The sequence below is a fragment of the Poecilia mexicana genome, unplaced genomic scaffold (assembly GCF_051168715.1).
Source record: "Poecilia mexicana isolate PSO_F unplaced genomic scaffold, ASM5116871v1 scaffold_4, whole genome shotgun sequence".
Lineage (NCBI taxonomy): Eukaryota > Metazoa > Chordata > Actinopteri > Cyprinodontiformes > Poeciliidae > Poecilia > Poecilia mexicana.
Genome location: NW_028263373.1, coordinates 6435520 through 6456224, shown reverse-complemented (window position 1 = coordinate 6456224; position 20705 = coordinate 6435520). Strand labels below are relative to the sequence as shown.

Sequence of the window (20705 nt, the reverse complement as noted above, 5' to 3'; positions counted from 1 at the left end):
AACAGAGGTAAACAGCAAAGCCAGTTGATTGGTAAATTACTCCGGTGCTTTTTTAATTCTTATAAATTCCTTAGTTTTTTTCTCTTCCGATGAGATTTAGATGTCCGGATTTTGGACTAACGAGCTGCTTTTCTTTAACTCCACATGGTGTCTTAAAAACTTAACACCTAGAAAATAAAAAAAAAAAAAAAAAACGGTAAGGCAGAGCCTGGAAAGGCAGGAACAGATGGGGACTTGCTCAGGGATGAAAGCTGAGGCTCCTCAAACTCCATCCTTTCTATTCTGAATTTACTTCTTCTTGCTTTTTTTCTTCTCTCTCTCCCCTTTTACCCCTTTGCTCATTATCTTACTCACCCACTCTATGTTCCCTCACTCCTCATTTTCTTTCCACTCTGTTCATTTCTCTTCCCACTAACCCCTCTCTCTTCATACTCGCTCTCTCGCCATCCATTTGGTGGAACAGTGCTGCTGATAATGCCTGTAATTGGAGTGACTCACACTTTTCCAGTGTGTTTGGACCAGATAAAGAATATTGTCAGCATTTTGCCGACATGGCCTCTGCTGGCAGAATTAAATGGACTCTGTTCTGTTCTGTCTGCAGCAAATTAAAAGCCTCTCAATTCATCTGTTCTCGCCCGAGGCTTACAGGGGCCTCCTATTCACGCTGAAACGCCGTGGAGAGGGGGCGGCACAGAATGAGAGAGATTTCCCTCTTCCCCAAGAAACACCAGCCGTTTGGTTTTGTTCTACCCTGCACCCGGTCTCCGTTTGCCGGAGAACGAGAGAGGAGGAGAGAGAGAGAGAGAGAGAGAGAGAGAGAGAGAGAGAGAGAGAGAGGGGTCAAGACCGGTAGTCTTAAGAAGTGGGGACGAACATCTCAGAGAGTAGTCAACTTCATTATGTGGCTTGTCACCTTGCAGCTGTCCCTCGCCGTTTTTGTTTCTCGGTATCTCTCGCCAAAGAAAGGAGCTTTTCTTCGAGTGTGCGTGCTCGTAAATGCGCATGTTTGTGAAAAGGAGAACAAACTGTGAGTTTGAGTGCCTTTGGCTGCCGGGTTGTGCAGTCACTGCCAGTCAACACTTCAGATTAGAGTAGAGGCAGATGGGCTCCCAAAGGGGCCGAGGGACGGGGCTTCAGGGCTCCCCTGGCTCAGAAAGTTCAACCGATGTCGGTGTTGAAGAAATAGGCGTCTAATTTTGCCTTCTGGCATTTCTGGTTTCTGCTCAGGGTCTTTAGCGAAGATTATACGGGAAATTACAACGTGCAGCCAGAGTTTTGAGAAATGAGCAAGGTAAAAATGAATATTTTTGTAATCTTCCTTCACCACTAAATATTTCTATTTTCATCCTTAATATACTGCATTTATTGAGATTAGAACTTGTGGATTAGTTTTTTTATTTTTTATAAATGGTGATATTTGATTGACTTCAGAGTTTTGATCATATTTTGCTGTCATCCTGGTGTGTAAACAAACATAATCCTTGACAAATATATGTTACCACCATGCCAACCTGTCAAAACCTACAAAGAAAAAAGTTAATTTATGAAGAAAACAGGAAACAAACTGATGTGTGTGTGACCAGAAGCAAAGAGCTGAAGTTTGCCACCGTGACCATCACTGCTTTGGCAGGGACTAACCCACCCCAATATTACTCACCCCTACTCACAATTTACCCCTGACAGCAGCATATTTTTTGCCCCAAACAAAGTTTTTACAGATTGAACTTGCTGTGATGCTCCAACATAAGATTAACTATTTTAAAAAAAAAAAAAGCTAAAATGTGCAAAACAGGCACAGTTTGATATTTTTTTCAAACATTTTGTTCAGCCGGACACATACAGATTGTCTCTGAGTCGCGTCTTACTCCTAATAACAAATGTTTTCATCTGAATCGTTTTGCTGAAGCGCTAGGCTAACATTAGCGCGCTTACTCTCTTTTTTTTTTTTCTTAGAACTCATTGCTGGAGCTATTTCAACGTGATTCAAAGTAATTGTGGGAACAAACTTAACAGAAAAAGCTGTTTGATAAGAAATTTAATGAAGAGTGTTTCAGCTGAGCAAGAAGACATGCAGGCGGTCAGAGCTGCAGCAGCTAACACGCCATCAACATTAGGGGCAGGGAGTTTTTAGCCAGATCCTGATTTTATTTCATTACGGTGCGAAAGGCTGTAATGTCATTGTAAATCATTCTTTGCCCCACTCCTCTACCCAAAACACTGCTGGTGATTTGCCTGTTTTTGACTTTTTCCTGCTTCAGCCAACGTAACAAGTCATCAGCGGCGCCCTGCAGAACATGGTGCGATGTGGAGGGACTGAGCAGACTAATTGATTTAGAGGTGTTGGTTAATAAAATCTCACTTGGCACCAGGCATAAAACTTCTGTCTAAATGTTAATTAGTTGCACTTCTAAACTCTTAAAAATTAGCTTTGTAATTAAAGAATGAAGTGCGCGCTGGAGAGGTGGGCTGTTCTTCAGTAAATGTCCTTGCTGAGCCGCGTTATTGACAGAAAGCACAAAGTGGAGAGCAGGTCTCTCTACTCCGTTACCATGGGCAACGTCTACTCAGGGCAGATCAGAAACGAGCTCATTCTCATGCCTGCTGATAACCCTTGCTTGGTTTCGCCCGCTCTGGGTAAGCACGACCTAACAAAAGCAAACCTGTTTGTTCCTGTCTGTCTCTCTCGCTCCAGATCTCCATGGGTGTGTGTGGGATGTTGTGTCAGGGCTGAAACCCATCCCTCTCCCATGAGCCTGTGTACCCACACACACACACACGGCGCCTCGACGCACGCACTCGGCGCCCACGCACCCACAGCCGGCACCGACGCTGTGAACTGGACCCTCGGAGCCCGGCGGAGCCCAGCCGAGCCAAGCGGAGCCGAGTCTAGCCCACTTGGAGCCTGAGGATGTCAACAGAGACGGAGCTCCAGCCAGCGGTCAGGCCCAGCAGCGTCAGACGGGACTCCAGGAGGAAAGGTAAGCAGAGGGCCAACGTTTGCTCAAGATACGAGTTATTACAGAGTGATCTATATTGTTTGTTAGGATCTCGATTGGAATAAATTCTGATTTTATTTTTTACTTGTTTTTAGTAACCTACCAGAATTCAGTGTTTTATCACATTTTGCTGTTCTTAGATTGCAGAATAATTCATACCCCTAATGCTTTTTTTAATTTTTTAATTTTTTATTATTATTTTTTTTTACATTTGATTAAATTACAATCATAAACTTTGCTGTGATTTTATTTGATAGGTCAACAAAACAAATTGCATTATTATAATGTGGACACATTTTTAAAAAAGTTTTTAAAAGTTATTCAAAGTAAAATGTAGCAATCCCCTTTACTCTGATACACCCAAATAAAAATCTGTGCAACCAGTTGGTTCCAGATGTGACCTTCGCAGTAAAGTCACGTCTGAGGCCTTGTGCTCTGTGAAGGCCTCAGATATTTGTTGGAGAACATTTGTGAAAAAAAATAATAGGTCAGGGATAGGGTAGATAAGCTTAAAGTAGCATTTTCAAAATTGATTGTTGAAAGAAAGCCACATTTAAAGTTTGTAACAAGTCATTTAAAAGACAAAATATATCAGAGAAGTTGCTCTGGTCAGATCAGACCGAAACAGAACATGTTAGCGCTGAGTGGTTGAAAACTAACATTACTGTGAGAACACCTCATCTTCCCCTGAGTAGAGCACGGTGGCAGCATTATGCTGTGGGAATGCTCGTTCAGCAGAAACAGCTGGTCAGGATTTTAAAAACAAGATGGACGTTTTAGGATAACAGAGCACTTCTGAAGGAAACTTAGAGACTCAAAAAGACTTGAGACTGAAAGTCAGGTTCGTTGACCCTAAACATTACCCCATGGGCTATGCTAGAATAGTTTAGATCAAAGTTTTTATGGCCCAGTCAAAGTCCAGACCTAAGTCTAGCTAAGATTAAGTGGGAAGACTTGAAAACTGATCTTTGTAGATGTTCTTTGCTCAGTTTGTCTGAGTTTAAAGTGTTGACCCAGCAGGACTTTATATTCCTCTGTAACACTCAGGAATGCTGTTCTGCCGGTTGGCTAATCAAAAAAAAAAAAAAAAAAAAAAAAAACGATATGCAGAAATTTTTTAGCTATTCTGTGACAAATCTGAAAAGTTCAAGGGTTGTAAATATCCTCCGCAATAAGCCACCATGCACTTTCTTTAGCTCCATTTGTTCTGTTAGCTTCTGTCTTACTGGCTGGTGAAATGATGAGAGGCCGACACCGACGGTAGAACAGCCAGCTGTGGGGATGCTGCGTGCAGTGAGGAGTCCAGATGTGAAAACCTCCAGAGGCGAGCAGCCAGCAGGTGTAAAGCAGCGGGCCTGGCCGGCCTCAGGGCAGAGGTGACGGCGCCTTGCCGCACGGCGCCACCTGCCCGTCTGCTAGAGCGACGCCCGGGCGCCTCCTCCAAATAAGCATCTGATTGATGTTGCAAAAACTCCGGACGCTGTCGGGGATGACACTTAATGGATCTGCGCGAGCGCGCGGGATCCCACACACTCGCTATCACCTGGAGCAGACGCCTCATTGAGCCCGGCGAGCTTCAGCTCCCGCAGACGAGCGCCGGTCGTCCCAAGCACAGAGAGTGAGGGAAGGCTGAATGCCTCTCATGTCCTATTTAGAACAAGCATTGTTCTACTGCAATGGAGATCATGTTCATCATTCAGACTGCTCTCTGTATTTGGAAGACACACACACACACACACACACACACACACACACACACACACACACACACACACACACACACACACAACGGTGCTGGGATAGAAGCCCAGAAGAGCATATGAGAGGGAAGATGAATGGTTTGCTTTCCGCTTTGAGACTTGAGGGTTTGTTCTCGCTGTCTTTCTCTTTTCATCTGCGCACACACACACACACACACCCACACACACACACGCACACATATTTTCACACACAAATCACCTTATAACTTGTCTTTATTTGTATCTCTTTTTTGTACAAGTGGAACGAAGGATTTGCTCAGCTACAAAGCTTTGCTAACACAGGATGTATTCATCTTTCCTCTGATCTGGGTCAGTCTTCCCAGAAGACGTACTCGCGTACACGCAATCACTTGGAGATGGGTGATGAAAGCCAAACGCAATCACGTACCACACACGCGCTTCGAACGTGCTTGTCTGTGGGAATGAGGAACTTTGTTGGCGTGCGTTGCGTGTGGGACCTGTAGCCTATTTTTTTCTTTCTTCCTTTCTTCTTCTTCTTGCATCGCTCATGCTCGTTTCTAGCCAGCTGTCTAGTTTCTGTCTCGCCGGAGAAGCTGAGTTTAAATGAAAATAACCCTGCTGAATCGCTGATCTTCATTAGGATATAAACACTTGTTTTACTGATGTGAAAATCCCTGCAGGATACCCCCTCTCGATCCCCCCCCGCCCGTCGGTCTTCAAAGACCCTTCCTCTCTCCTCCCACTCCTTAGACTCCGACATGACCTTGTCCTGGATGTGTGGAACTTGGAGCAGAGAAGGATCATGAAGAAAGGGAGAGAGTGAGAAAAGACTAATGAGTCGGTCTGAATGAGAGCTTTTTAATCTCAGCCCTTTGTTTCACAGCCCTGCAGAGACGAGTGTGATGGAAGAAAACTATCGGACTGCTACGTGTCACACATTAATCACAGCGGCTTGGCCGATGCATCGCTCTTCTTGCGCGCCTGTGTGTTGATTTTACATGTAATTATGACTCAACTGAGGGCAAACTTATGGGTTCCAGAACGTTTCAATCTTTGAACTGTGCCATTTACGCAACCTGACCTGAAGAACCTCAGCTTCAGCTGCAACGAAACCAGTCCGCCACGCTGGTCAGATTTTAATATTTAACCCTCATGTTCATAATTAATCCATACACAAAACCTACTTTGGTCTGGTTTCTAGTGTGAATATCTTGGTAGACTTAAAATAAGATAAAGCTAACTTATAATTAACTTTTCAGCAAGATATAGAAGAAGCTTGTTTTAAATCAGTTTCTTAGTACTGATGAAATATTTCTAGTTCCATTGGCAGAATATTCCACTTGTAATATGGGAAAAATGTTTTGCAAAAAGTGAAATAATCACTAAGTACTTTTTTTTTTTATCAATATTGAGAAATTATCGACTTAGCTCCTATATCTTACTGAAAAGTTACTTGTAACGTAGTTTTGTCTTATTTCAAGTGTACTAAGATATCTGCACTAGAAACTAGACCAAAATGACTTGGTAATATTTTGTGTTTTTACAGCCAACTAAGCATATGTCACTTGAACTTTAAAAGAAAATCACATTACAACCACAAACTTTTTTTAACATTTTTTTTCAAAATGTGATAAACAAAGTGAAGGAGGATAGAAAATTATCTTTGGTTTTCATATTCAAATGACAAATGAGTCACAACAGAGTCAATGTTATCTCAGGATAAACCCAGTTGTTCTCTGAAGGCCTCAGAGGTTTTTGAGAGAACCTTAGTAAACAAACAGCATCACAAAGAGCAAGGAACACACCGGACATATCGGGGAGGGAGTTGGTGATGTTTAAAGCAGGCTGAGGTGATAAAACAAACTCACAAGGTCTGAATATCTCTCAGAGCTCTGTCCATTCATAATCTAAAAGTGGAACATACATGGTGCTACTCTAATCCTGCCTAGATGTGACCCGTTGACCTAAACTGACAAGCTGGAAAAAGAGACAACTAATCATAGTAGAAAAAATAGCTAAAAACAGCTCAGGTGCGAGAAAACATTAACAATCTATAAATCTGGAAGAGTAGCATGATGGAGGTAATCAGACTGAAAAAATGTCAAGATTCCAAAAAATATGTGTATTTACTAGGTGCCAGAATAGTAAGAGAGAGTTTTGGAAGTTTATGAATGTTTCTTTGTCAGAGAATGAGGAAAAGGTTTTGTGTTTTCACGCAGCCTAAGTAAATATCTGCTATTATGTTTTTGTCTGCTATATAAAATCCTGACAAATACTTCTGCGAGGCGCTGCTCCTCTCTCCGCCTCCTCATCCCCCTGGACCTTCTCCGTTTCCTTCCCTCTCTTGCGATGCGACCTAAAAGTTAAAGGATGACGCGGCTTCAGCGAGACGATGCTTCTTAATTAATGCAGCTGTTAGTTTCTTAAAAAGCAGCACATTTTAGGCTGCTTATTATTAATAAAACAAGGAGCTGATAGACTGCCAAGTGGAGACACTTTTATGCGAATGTCAAACTAGAACAAGAAACAAGTCTGACATTTATGAAGAGCCCAGCAGCTGCAGGCTGCACAGCTTTTTTTCCTCCCCGTGCTTAGAACCTTTACATCGCCGCGCCCACCTTGTTGATGAGCTATGATGAACCGTAGAGGCTCCTTTCAGTCATATATCCCCTTTTCACCATGCGCGGAAATTGTCCTGACATGACAGTGCAGTATTTCAGCAATGCTGCACCTCTGTCAAATACGGTTTAATTAGTGGAGCTGCATAATTCACATAAACCGTTACCAGACGGTCGATGAACTTCCTCCTTCTCCTCTTCTCCCTCCAGAGGAGCTGAAGTTGACTGTCAAAACAGGGCGGTGAGATTGGTTTGCTAACAAGCTGGCAGGGAGTCAGCAGCGTTTATTCACACTCTTCTAATTCAGTGCCGTTCTGTAACAGCTGAAGAATAAATGTCAACACTGTTTATTTAGAGTTGATGCAGGTTAGAGCTCCCAACGGCCACTGAAAATTGTTGATTTTTCCTTTGGCAATAGACTCTTATTAATGTGGAGACGTTGCAAGGCTTTCAAAATAATCTTTTTTTTCATATTCATAAGTCTCAATTTAAGTTTCAAATGTTACAGCTGTTTTAAAGATCTGCAAAAAGTAGGTGATGCGTATTTTAGCCCTCACAACATCCGGTCAGCTCTGTTTCTGCTTGTTTTTCCTTCACTGTAACAGCTTATTTCAGGTTTCTATTTTGCTTTGTTCTCGTCACTCTGGAATGGACAGGCATCGAGACTTAGAGAAACAGTATCAAACTCTTTACTTTAAGGTATTGTTAGTCATTTTAACAGGTTATTGAAAAAGGATATGCTGGTTTAACTTTTTTTTGCATATGTTGGTGTAGTTAAAACATATTTTACATTGATTTAAATATGAATAAATAAGGTGCATTTTGAGAAATATCAAGCTCTGCCAGGTCATTGAAGTATTTTTGTGGCCTTTAATGCACCCCTTATTTGTACAGTGTTTATTTAGTAGGATTTAGGGTGTAAAACTAGCATGTCAGGAAGGAAGTTACTTTATTTTCTAAGCAACCATTAAGACTAGATCTGTGGATAAATGTTTAATACTACAATCTATCATGTGGTTAAAAAAACTTTTTTCTCAATTATCGTAAAATTTGACAGACTGGAAGCACCTGAAATATTCAGGATGCTGAGAAGTCGATCTTCACAAATACAGACAGTGAGTCTGCATAATGTAGTATGAGGTTAAGTCGAGTTTTACAGGATAACTGTGTCCATACTTATTTTGAAGCATGAAATAATTATTCAGCAGTGACATATGTGCTTTATACATGGCACCTTCAGGTCGAGACAGTCGTTACGTGGAAGTTTTCAACATGTCTACAGTAATCCATCAACGTAGCACAGTTGCTGTTTATACTTTGAAATATATAACTCTTTAGTTCCATCGTGAACAGTGAGTGTGTCTCTAAAAAAAAAATCAAACGATTGAACTCTATTTAAGTTCGTCTACAAAGCCCCAATTCAGAAAAAAAAGTTAATCTCACGAGGCTTTAAAGGGCAGTTTCATTCACGTACAGAAATATATAATCAAACCTTTCCATTCATGTGCACATTCAAATTCTGTCCCGTAAATTTCACTTTAATCCTGGTTATACTCCAAAGCAGTCAAGCACACTTAATTGGGCCAATTGATAAAATGAAACACTGAACAGCAGGAGTGCCAGCAATAGAAAAGTTGTACTGAAGGTAACCTTTTCATGCAAAAAGAAAAAAAAAAAATATTAGTTTTAACACAACCAGGCACAGCTGGAATGAATTATGTAAAAGGTTCGGAAAAATATCAGCACTGCTTTCAGAACACATTTTCACCCAGTAACTTAATCACTGCCCGACACTGCAATGTGCCTGAACCGAGAGTTGGAAAACGTGTATTTTTAATTGCTAGATGAGTCTATCCAAAGTGGCGGCTCTGGCAGCTAATCAACATTTAATTTGAATCATTTGAATGCCGTGCAAGCGTTTGGGATTTATCACAGAAAAATGTTCATCAGCTGAGGGATTTTCACCTCGTCGTGTATTTATAACGGCGGTAAATGTGTAAATAAAACATTCAGTGATGCCTGTCTGTCTCCCATGATGTGACAGCGAATGTGATTACAAGTTCTAATAACTTCCACTGCTGTCAGCACATGCAGCCGACTGCCATCACAACTCTGGGGAAAAAATATCGCCACTCTCCCACAGTGGGATTGAGCCGAGGGTGTGTGTTTGCCTGTGCGTGTGTGTGTGGGAGGGTGGATCCGGAGAGTAGCTGGCAGTCAGCGGCGTGAAAAGAGTGGTTAAAGGTTATAGCTGTGCAGCTGTTAGCCTTTGTGCTTGTGTGCGAGCGTCTCTTTGCTTGTCTCTGGTGTGCGATTAGCAAACACATTATCTGCTTTGTGTGGATATTATGCACACATCCAGTCTATCTGGCACAATCACTGCAGTCATTTACTCCCATATCTTTCCCCAGGGAATCTTAGAGCGCAAACAACTGCATTTTGTGAGTGTGAGCCTGCGTGTGTGTCTGTGTGTGTGTGGGTGTGTGTGCTTGCCATGAGAGGTAATCAGATCCGCTCCCTCCAATCAGACAGAGATTGAATTGAATTGGTTGTTTTGTTGTTATTGTCGTGGAGGCCAGCAGTGGATAGTCGGTGACAGAAGACGAAACATGAACTCTAAAAGCAGACGGTGACGCTCGTTTTCCAGAGGTGTACCTCCGAGTTCAAAATCTATTTTTAGAGATTGCTGCTTCTTCTGCCGAATGTTTTCTCCTCTGTCTTTCTCATCTATTTATCCATATATCCAAGCTGCTGTCTCATTATTTACCAGCCCAATCAAAGTTTTCTTTTTTTACATTTGTTTTTGTTTTTTGTGGTGGGACTACAGAAGAAGGTGAGGTTAGGACTATGTTTTTTTCTTTTTTTGTGACTGTAGTCATCAATAAATTTCCAAAATCTAAAAATGTGATCTTACCTAAGCTAAAAACACTGTTTTTGCTTCATTATTGGCGGTCAGTCTTCTTTCTTAGGAGCCCATCAGCAATCCACTCTATGATATTTACGCCTGTACCTTGCAAAACTTCTCCTAACCAGTCGAATTGTGAGAAGAGCCCTCGTCAGCTGACCCTTACTGACCTTTAGCTCAGGTCTCAGGCGAGGCCGCTCCTAAACCTTCAAGAACAAGATAAACTTTGCGTTCCCAACATGTGTGAGCTGCTCTGTGGTAAATTGAAAGTGGTCAACAAATGATTGTATTTAGACTAACAGTCTGACTATGTTTCATTTTGAAATCTAGTAAAAGATAATAATAAAAGAAAAGGCAGCCAATCACAGAAACACAGATCAGTAAATACTTTTTCAGCTCCTTTCTGCATCTCGGTCCGTGTGTGTGGCTGTACTCTGTCAAACACAGAATATGTTCAGCTCCGTCCTCCCTGCACACTACTTGATGTGGCTTTGCCCACCACATCACTTACTACAGTCTCCATAGCAACACTTTTCCTCCGTGCTCATAATTTACACAAAGGGAAAATGTCCCAATGTCACACACGCACACACACACGCTCTATTAGAGGCCGGGGCTCTCACCCTGCTGTGCTGGATGAAGGACTGCGCACTGAAAGAGCATTTATTATTTGTTTGAGGCAGGCAGGCGCGCTTCTGGTTTTTACCTCAGTTCTCCTGCGACATGAAAACACGAATGGCTTTTCTAAGGCATTAGAGACGTATTGTGAGGTGGAGGTGGAATAAGGAGGGATATCTGGTCAGTTTAGTTGGCTGCAGCTGTGAATGTGGGTTTTCTCAAATCCACTTTTTCTTTTACATTACGCCCACTGCTCTACAGCTGGAAGATCTGCTATAATATAGTTATGTTAAAAGAAGATAAAGAGAGGACAACTTCAACACACACATTCAGTAGCTGTACTACAGCGTTCACAGCGGATCAAGGCCTTCTGTAGATTATAATACATCGAGTGTCTTGACCTGACAAATGTGTGAGTGAACAGCTCACACAGCTTCAGCAACATAATTTAGCTCAATAGAAAGATAGCTAAAAAACAGTTTCCATGTGGTAAAGGAACAAAAAAAATGCCTAGATAAGGCAGAAAGTGAAGTTTTGTCCTACAAATAGTCGGGGAAAGGTTAGGAATTGAACTTGTTTCAACTAGAGCCAAGTTGTGGCGGCCAGACGTCTTGGTCAGAGAGTCTCCTAGACTCTTGTGTTCCTGCTCCGTTTTGGTCTGAGTGTCTGTGGAAAGAACGAGCTCGTCGACACGTGGGGATTGAAGTCTTGGCCTGTGTTGTAGGATCCAGCAGACAAGCTACTGCAGCTCACATTACTGGAGAAGTTATTGGTGGAAGTTTGATTTCAGCTTCGCCCGCCGTCTCGATGTGTTGTTGTGCAGGTTGCCTGCTGATTTTGCGTATCGGTGTATGAATTTGTCAGCCGTTCGTCGAGTTGAGAGCGTGAGTAGAAAAGTTTGCTCTCTATGGATTTGCCTCGAAATTCCTCAGATCTCAAGCAGGTCTAAGCTGTAGAGACGCCACCTCACAACTTACAAGACTAGTAATAACATTATATTGGTGCCAGATAACACACTATGACTTGAGGGATCTGCTTGGGGCAGAACAGGTAAAACCAAGACACTACAAGGCAGGTTGTCATGATTTTATGCCTGATTACTGAAAAGTTTTGTCATCTGTGTCCTTTTTTGTTGTTTTCTATCAACCATCATTACTTATTTTTTGAGCAAATGGCTGTGAGTGTTTTGTTTTTCTACATTTGTAATTGATCTCTGCAGTCATCTGTTTGACAGCGTTCAGTGTTGAGTGTTCCTGAAGGCGCAGTTTGAGTTTGTTTTCCTTTCTGTTTAGCTAGCTGTTGTTCATGCTCGCCTTTATTCTTCCTGTTTCTTTAGCTGAACTCAGAAAAGATGGAATCCAAAAACAATGAATGCATCTTTTTTCTTCATGTTCTCAAATATAAGTAGGAACACAAAAATGCTAAGAAAAAGCTTTCTTATACATAAAGTGGAGCAATTTCAGATACGTTTAAGGAAGTAATGTGTGTGTGTGTGTGTGCGTGTGTGCGTGTGTGTGTGTGTGTGTGTGTACCTGCTAAAAGAATAAGAGTTAGACCCTGTGGCAGATGGCGGAGCTCCGCCTTTGTTTTTGTGCCGTATGATGTTCAGCAGTCCTCCTTTGCTCCGTCGCTCTCCCAGGAAGCTTGTTGAGCAGATGAAGGGAGATGGAGCATTACTCAAGATGAAACGCAGAGAGAGACCGAGGAGGGAAAGACAACAACTTCCAGTTACTTCCAGTTACTTCCAGTTCTGTGTTTTGGCTGGGATGACAGACATGAGAGGATACTTTGTTCTGACGTACTCAGCCTGGCATGAAAGGAGGACGGCTGAGGAGTTAGCTGTGTTTGCTGAGGCTTTGAAAGTTGCGGTGTTTGACAGTCAGACACACAAACAGACACATTCACACAGACAGGTGGATTAAAGAAGCAAATAGGTCTGACACTTTTGGTTTTTAGTTAGACGTATCTTTTAGACTAAAAAATGTGTTGTTTTTTTTCTCAGGGCTGGGAGATTAAGGGAAGGATGAGAGGGACGGAGCATGAGAGGCTTTTTCCTTCTTCTTTTGATGATGGTTGGGCCTTTGGAGAGCTACAGGTTCCTCTTTTGCTGCTGTAAATGAACAGCTACACAAAGAAAGCCCTGGGATTAGGTGTGTGTATGCGTGTGGCATACAGTGTTGCGGTCCCTGTGGACACCGCTTCATCGGCAGAAATCGGGGCGCTGAATGAATATTTAAATACGAATTCGCAGGATGGGCATATTCAGACTTAATCTGGAAAAAAATCGTCACCTTTTAGTCTCAGCTGAGCTCAGCTTTAGATATAGAATATTTTAATAATCTATCAAAATGTACTCAATTAATTGGGTGATTGAATGTGTGTTAAACCAGGTGCTTCCACTCCATCCCATATCCCAGCCTTCCATCTAAAGCTGGCAAACCGGAGCTCTTCATTCGTGCTCTTTACACGATATGAGTTCAACAATAACAAATGAGATGACAGATGAGCTCCTGGAAGTTATTCAGAGCTCTTAATGTCTGCGTCCCACAGCTCTGTGAGAATGTTGCCACACTGTGAGGAGGGACTTCAGTTTCTGTCAGAGAATGAATATCAGTGATGGTGGAAGTGTCTGGACTGACTGGCACATATGAGTGGCACATTGTTACAAAATCCATTTGAGCATTTTCTAACAGATGCGTGTTTAATGGCCGTTTGAACAACAATAATAATAATAACTGCAGGTAAAGTTGTTTTAGGAATCAAACACATTTGTTTGCAAAGTTATTGGTCATTTTACCCTCTTATGCTAAGCTAACATGCTTTACTTTGCAGCATGTTAAGTTTTTTTGTTTTATTTTGTTTGTTTGATACATGTCACAGTATTTTTCAATCTATTTTAGTCTCTAATTTTCCTCTAACTTTTCTTTTGCTCCATCTCACTGAATATAAACAAAAGCGTTATTGTTTGACCTCAGTGACGACCCCTGGGAAACATGATCACATGAAATAAAGCTTCGATTTTTGTTGTTGTTTTAAAGTCATTTGAGAATATTTCTGATAACTTTGGTGCTTATGGATTGCCGCTAATGAAACATCAAAATTCAGTTTCCCCATAAAAAAGATTTAATAGAGAAACATTATGACATACATTATCTCAGGGAAGTCTGCTGACTGCAGATGCACTTTTTTTTGTTTTAAATATCTTTCATCTTTTTCTATAAATATTTTCATATCCTCACATAGACACACCACAGTCGCCATTTTTCTATTCACAGAATCAAAATCTGTAGGCATTTGGTTTTCTTCAAAATACCTTTCCATCTTCTCAGCATGCTCACCTTCATTACTGGGTCCAATTACCTAATGCAACAGTGAGACGGGAGATTTACCTCCAAGAGCCCTCGGGAGACAGGGGGCCGCGGAGATAGTGGCTAAAAGATATGAAAAAGAGTCGAGAGGGTTGAGGCTGGCCTCTCGCTAACGTAGCTGTTGTTGGTTTCATATTAAAATGAAGAGGAGATAGAAAAGGCTGAGATGAGATGAAAGGGAGAAGACATGATTAAATCACCTTGTTCCCCTATAGAACATATGTGTGTGTGTGTGTGCGTGTGTGTGTGTGTGTGTTGGATGACTTGCATTTCTCCAGATAAGAGCAGGACTTGGATGCCTCCTGCTTTTCCCTTCATTTAGACTTTACTCCTAATCAGGATGTGAACTTGTAATGCATTGTTTCGTGTTTTTTTTTTTCTTCAATATGTTCTTGGTGATTTTATTCACATCATACAGAACGTGAAACCTGTTCCTCTCAGATCTGGTTCGATGACAGTAAAGTCGGTATTGTCGCAGCTAGGAGAGTCGTTTCTCTATGAGACGTTTAAAGCTTTAAATGCTTCCTTGCTCACTAGATGAGAAATTAATTCATAGATACGAAGCGATCAGGGTGAGAGTTTGCTCCTCTAAGCATGAAACCACGGTTGTTAACTGGAAAAGGTAATCCTCCTTTAGGTGGGAATGGACCTCTGATCTCAGCTGAGTGAAACCAGCTTGTTTGTATCCTGAAAATGTACATTCAGAGACACGTGTCCCTACCGAATATAATGGAAATTAAAACAACTCGTTCCAATGCCCCGACACGCTCCCAACCAAACTCTTCCAAGTCCTGCTCACCACTGAAAATCATTTTCATTTTCAACATAATAGACTAATTACTTTGCATTGCGTTCTGCATCTTAGAGATTTGTGCATTGGGCACAAAGTCCAACACAGCATTAAGACATTTCAGCATCACTGGCTTTCCATAAAGACTGCCCAGGAGTACTGGCATGAATCGCATCAAAATCTCAGGGCTGGCGATTAAAAAGAAATCGGTTCATTGACACTCGCCTGTGTTGCAAACAGTTTGGAAAAGTCTTCCTGAATCAGAAACAGCTCAGAGTGATGCTGCATGAGAGCTGTGAGTACGACTGATGAATTTAGAAAAGCTGTTTTTAATGTTCAGTCCTATTTCTTGAGTACGACTGATGGTAGAATCGAGATCTATCTGATATAATTTTGGTTTTCCTCCAGTCTGTGGTGTAGAATAAAGGGTTGAGGGCATTAGATGTGAATATGACAAGTGTCCTGACCGTGACACCATCAGTGTCATGTTTCTGAACACACCAGCTGTATTTATACCTTCATAATTCAAAAGTTATATTAAATCAACCCTATTATAATGCCAACTTTCTACTTTCTGTTGCCAAGGTTACATGTCACACACACCGACTATTATGAGACTGTAGAAGAAGAGTAACTGGCTTTTGTCCTGCAGTTTCTTGGGGAAAAAAAATCTTTATTAATTAAGACGGGCTTAAAAGAAAAGAGGCCCCCAAATTAAATCTGCTCAGATCCTCCCACAAGCCTGGGCTGGATCTGGATGGATGTATGGATGGATGTACAGCTGGATGGATGCATTGTGAATGATTAACAAGTTGTGGACAAAAAAAAAAGTAAAATTGTTTTCAGATTAAACAGCTAATAAGTAAAAAAAAAAAAAAAACGATAAAAAAATTAAAACTTTCTTGTAACTTCTAAACTCAAAAAGTCTGATATAATTAAGCAAAGAGGAATTAAAGAAGAAACTGGAAGACAGATAGAGACATACATCAAGCTCCACAGAGGAATATCACTAATGATTTCCAAACACAAAACAGTTTTGTTTTTTGTTTTTTTACATAAAAGCATTGTCTAGCAGTTCACTGTAAAGTCTTAAAATTGCCATAACTGGAAAGTCTTTGAAATAAGATGAAAGATGAAAAGTTTCATCTGCTATGTGAGTAAGCGGCTCAGAAGTGGCTTGTCTGTGTTCCCAACTCTGACTGTACAATCAAGTCGAGGGTTTTTCTCTGTCTGCTTTTTAAAGTGACCTTCACTCAGAGTGTGGGTGTTTCAGAGTGGGTGGAATGGCAATGTGCAGCGCTGTACGTCTGATCTTTATTTTTATTTATTTATTTCAGCTCTAATTTGTCCTGTGTGTTCAGAAAATGTCCTCATAACACAGATCGACTGTAATATAACTCAGGTTCACTTCTCTGGCCTCTTTATCCCAGTAAAAACTGCAGGTGAGGAGGTGAATGTGTGAGACGAAGCTAAATCTTTGATGTAAAAGGAAGATTATTAAGTATATTCATGTGCTTTTCATAATTTAAGGTCATATTAAACCACACACACACACACACACACGCACACACACACATTCAGACACATTGATTCATCCTGTAGATCCGCTTTTAGCGCCTGAATTAAATGTGTATTCTGGTGTTTTTGCAATTCAGAAAACAGTGCTTATGTATTAATGTGTTTCAAAAGACACAAAGGCAAAGCCATTATTTATTCAGATTAGCCATAGTGCAATAATTTTATTCCACTTGGAGCTTGGAGTGCAGATTTGTGGCTCGTCAAAGTGACCTCAGGTTTAACTCCTCCTGCTCTGCACACTGATATTTCACTTCCTACCTGGAAGCTCACCTGCTCCAGGGCAGGTGAGCAGAGTGAGACACAAAAACTGAAACTGAACTAAGATGCACTCTGTGGAAACATCTGAGCTTTCTGCCTGCCTTAGCTTTGGTGAGACCATTAATATTAATGGTATTGATCTGTAAACATTTCTTTCCAGGTTTGTTAAAGTGAAGACATACGAGAAAAAAAACAAACAAAAAAACTAAAAGCACGTGTTAATCAAAACGATTTAGTAAAAGAAGCATCTGAAAAGAAGCGTAACTGTTCCTTTCTATGCAGACAACAGGCAGATTAATTGCGGTTATCATATAAATATTTGAAGATTTTGGCTAATTAATGTAAAAAAATTATGCATATATATTTTAACACGTGCATAGAGTTTCCTGTTTCCTGTCTCTCCACTGTGTACCTTTAATGCTTTATTAGTCGGTGAGCAGTGATTGGCAAACCTTTTAATAAATGTACACACGAAGTATGGAGAATAACAAAAGCAAAACAAGGAAGATTGAGAATATTCTTCATATGTTATCATTTTTTTGTTTTTTAAGAATTATATAGATCTGCATTTAACGTTTCAATATTTAAAATGTGTATTCAATCAGACTGAGGAGGCCACTACAACTGAAAGGAGCATAGCTTTATCATTCATTTCCTCACATGTCTGATGTTGATGAAGTGCTGAGTTAATATTTAGCGTGCTTCCTGTGTTTTGATCACTGATGATTTGATTGTCAGTGGAGTTCCTGTTAAACGTATGCAAGTAAAACTTGTGGAAAATGTAATTCTTTTGCTTCTGTATCTCAGCGCTTTGCTTTGAATGTCATAACATTTATCAAGTGACGTTTCTGCTGCTCTCTTCTTGACAGCGGGGCTGTGTAAGCACAACGAGCAAAACAACTGTGGAAAAACAGTGCAGCTGTCAACATGGTTTTTATATCAACATTAGCTTTATTGCAAAAGCTGCAAAACATTAAGATTGTTATGCAAAAGCCGGATTGACAAAAAATAATCTCTAATACAGATTTCCAAACTGTGCACGTGAAAATGTGTGATTTTTTTTTTTTTTAAACTTCCAGCAAAAATAATAGTAAAACAATATTTTCATGAGTAACGCCAAGGAGATGATCGGGGGAGTGAGGGATACTGATGATTTAAAAATGCTGTGGATATCCCTTACTAGCAATTCTCCCTACTTTGCATATGCAGCTTCAGCAACTTGAAGCTATAAAATATATATTTATTATAGTAGAGAGAACTGGGCTTCTCTCTATAACCTAAGTCGGTTATATATCAGATATACATTAAAACATGGATGTAAAAATTCAAAATCATTATTCTAATTTTAATAGTTTAATATTTATGTCTGGGGTTAAGACATAAATTGGTCATTGGAAAAATTAAATGACTAGTAAAACAAATAACAACAAAAAGAACCTCTAGTAAGATTAACTTTACTTTGATGCAAAGACGACTTTACTTTGACAACTGTGGTTCTGCTTCTGCAGCGCGGCGCATCCAGTCACTGCAGAGAGAACTGCAAGAATCAAGCAGAAGCAGCAACATGTTGTTTTCTTAACACATGCTGTTTTGTGGGTTCAAACGTGTCTGTGTGAGGGATAGTACAAGAGTGCGCTTCATCTGAACAAGCTTCTGATAGGTAAAGAAAGACACACACACACACGCACACACACCCAGCAGTAGGGTTTAGAGGCAGGATTAATTGGAGAGTAACTGCCTGGTTCCCTCATGTGCTGTTGAGTGTTTGTTGGGAACCATCCCAGCTGTAGTTAAGGAGCCTCTGGGAGCCTTTTCATCTGGAGCGCAGTGAAACAAACAGCCACCGCAAACAAGTTAGGCCTGTTGGAAACAAACCGAGATGCACCGCCGGTGGTACATGCAAAGTATCTGACGTTTTATTTCTGAGGGAAAGCGAACGTCTTCCCTGGAACTTCCCTGACACAAACTGGAAAGTCAAGATTGTGCACATGAGGCTAGCATCAGATCTCTATAAAGTAATTTATGGAGCAAGCATTCCTTCAGAAGCTATAAACCCTCTGACATTCTTTATAATGAAGAAAACTTCTCTCTTACTGAGTTTTTGGGTGAATAAGTAAGTTAAATGGTAGAATTTTCTCTGCTTTTTAAATCAGTTTTACAAAAAAAAAATTTCTTTGAATAAATCACACAAACTTTTTAAAAAATGCTTTAGATGGTGTTACAAGAGATCAGAAGAAGCTTCGTTCTCCGTTAGACCCAGCTCTCGGGGCATTTAATCTGACTGCTCTCATCTCGCCCTACCCAGTTTCATTTTTTTAAACTGCAATCGTGAAAAGAAACGGTAGACGTGGTCTGCAGAACCTGCTGACAGAGAGATGTAAATACCCAGAATGCGTAATTGAAATGTAACCCTTCTTTAGCGAAGTAGATGGCGGTGAAAAAGGGATAATCAGGTGGGAGAAAGTGATGGAGGGGCACGCAGGAGGCAGGAGGCTACAGTTGCCAGGGGCGATGCTGGGGGCTTTCCTTGAGGGCTCGGTGCACGGCACCAGCAGTCACCTGCCATCTATCACCTGTGGAAGAATGTGTGTGTTTGCGTGCGCACGCGAAAGCGAGCTGGTCGAGTTCTGCCTGTCATAACGCTTTAATCCTGACTGACATTTATTCAATGGGGGCTCGGCTCATTCATCCATCCATCACGTTCTATACCCCCCCCCTCCTTTTCCATCATTGCTTTAGGCTTTATGTCCGTCCCTCCCTCTTTGCTTGTTGCAACAGACAGACAGTTATGAAGTAACTCTGCATACCAAGTGCTATCTCACACACACACATACTGAAGAGGGACTTGAGCTTAAATAGCTACATGCCACTTATTCCATCTACTGGTATCAAAGCAGACCAATTTTTTAAAACATGTTTGGATGTGCTTACATCTGTTTTCTCCATGTTGGATGAAGCATGGATCATTATAGCGCCTCCCCTTTTCACCTGTCGCTGCCCCAGTGAAACAACAGGCCGCACTTTTCCTTTGCTTACAAGAAACCCCCAATAGAGTTGTTTGGAAGTGTGCGTGCGTCTCAGTATATTATTTTAATATCAGAAATGTATTTCAGTTTAAAGTGTTAAAACCCAAGTACCTTACAGATCCTCAAAGAGTGATATATTTAAAGTGTTTTAACAACAAAATAACCAAAAAAAAACAACAAAAAAAGATTTTTAATGTAGCAATATCAACCTGGTTCATCATCTGCTTAGCAACCCTCCTTTTATCTTTGGAGTTTAGGTCAGGCATGTGTGCTGGCCACCCAAGCATAGAGTGATACAGTCATTAAAACAGGCAGTGGTTCTTCTGGCAGTGTGTGCACGTACCAAATCTCATCATGGAGGGAATCATGAATGTCTTGGTGTATCTCTGCACTGACTTTTAGACTTAATAGACGCCTGACTATCTGTTGCAAAGACATCCAGTCATGAGTCTTCCCTCTGCTTGATTAGGTCGCAAGATAAGATTTATGTGTTAAAATCACACTCAGTTGGTTCGTGTAATTTTAAAATCATCAGAAAATCTGAATTTTGGATGTTTTTCATTGGGTTAAGCCCATCAAAGTAAACAACTGAAATATGAAGGTGACACTGTTTTGAAGTGTTTGACCTCCACTTTGCAGTATGTTGTATGATTTTTGCAACAGTAGGATTTTTTTTGTTGCTACTCTGTTTTAAATTAAACCAAGTAGCTCATTATACATTTTGTTTGATTTCTGTGGCATTTTTACCACATTGGGAGACTCTAATAGCGGCCCGTGCTTTACTCCGACTCTGATGTTAGCAGTCTTTCTGTGTGTTAGCATGTGTG

General features: G+C 40.9%; 1 protein-coding gene across 1 annotated transcript in view; it reads left to right on the top strand.

Annotated features, from left to right (window-relative positions):
- Window positions 1-2348: 2348 nt before the first annotated feature.
- The window catches only part of dab1a (DAB adaptor protein 1a), a 61085-nt gene continuing 42728 nt past the window's right edge, over window positions 2349-20705 (top strand). Inside the window, exon 1 of the mRNA XM_088004855.1 lies at window positions 2349-2978. Within this exon, the coding sequence (XP_087860981.1) occupies window positions 2909-2978 (70 nt within the window). The 5' untranslated portion in view covers window positions 2349-2908. The remainder of the gene's footprint in view (window positions 2979-20705) is intronic.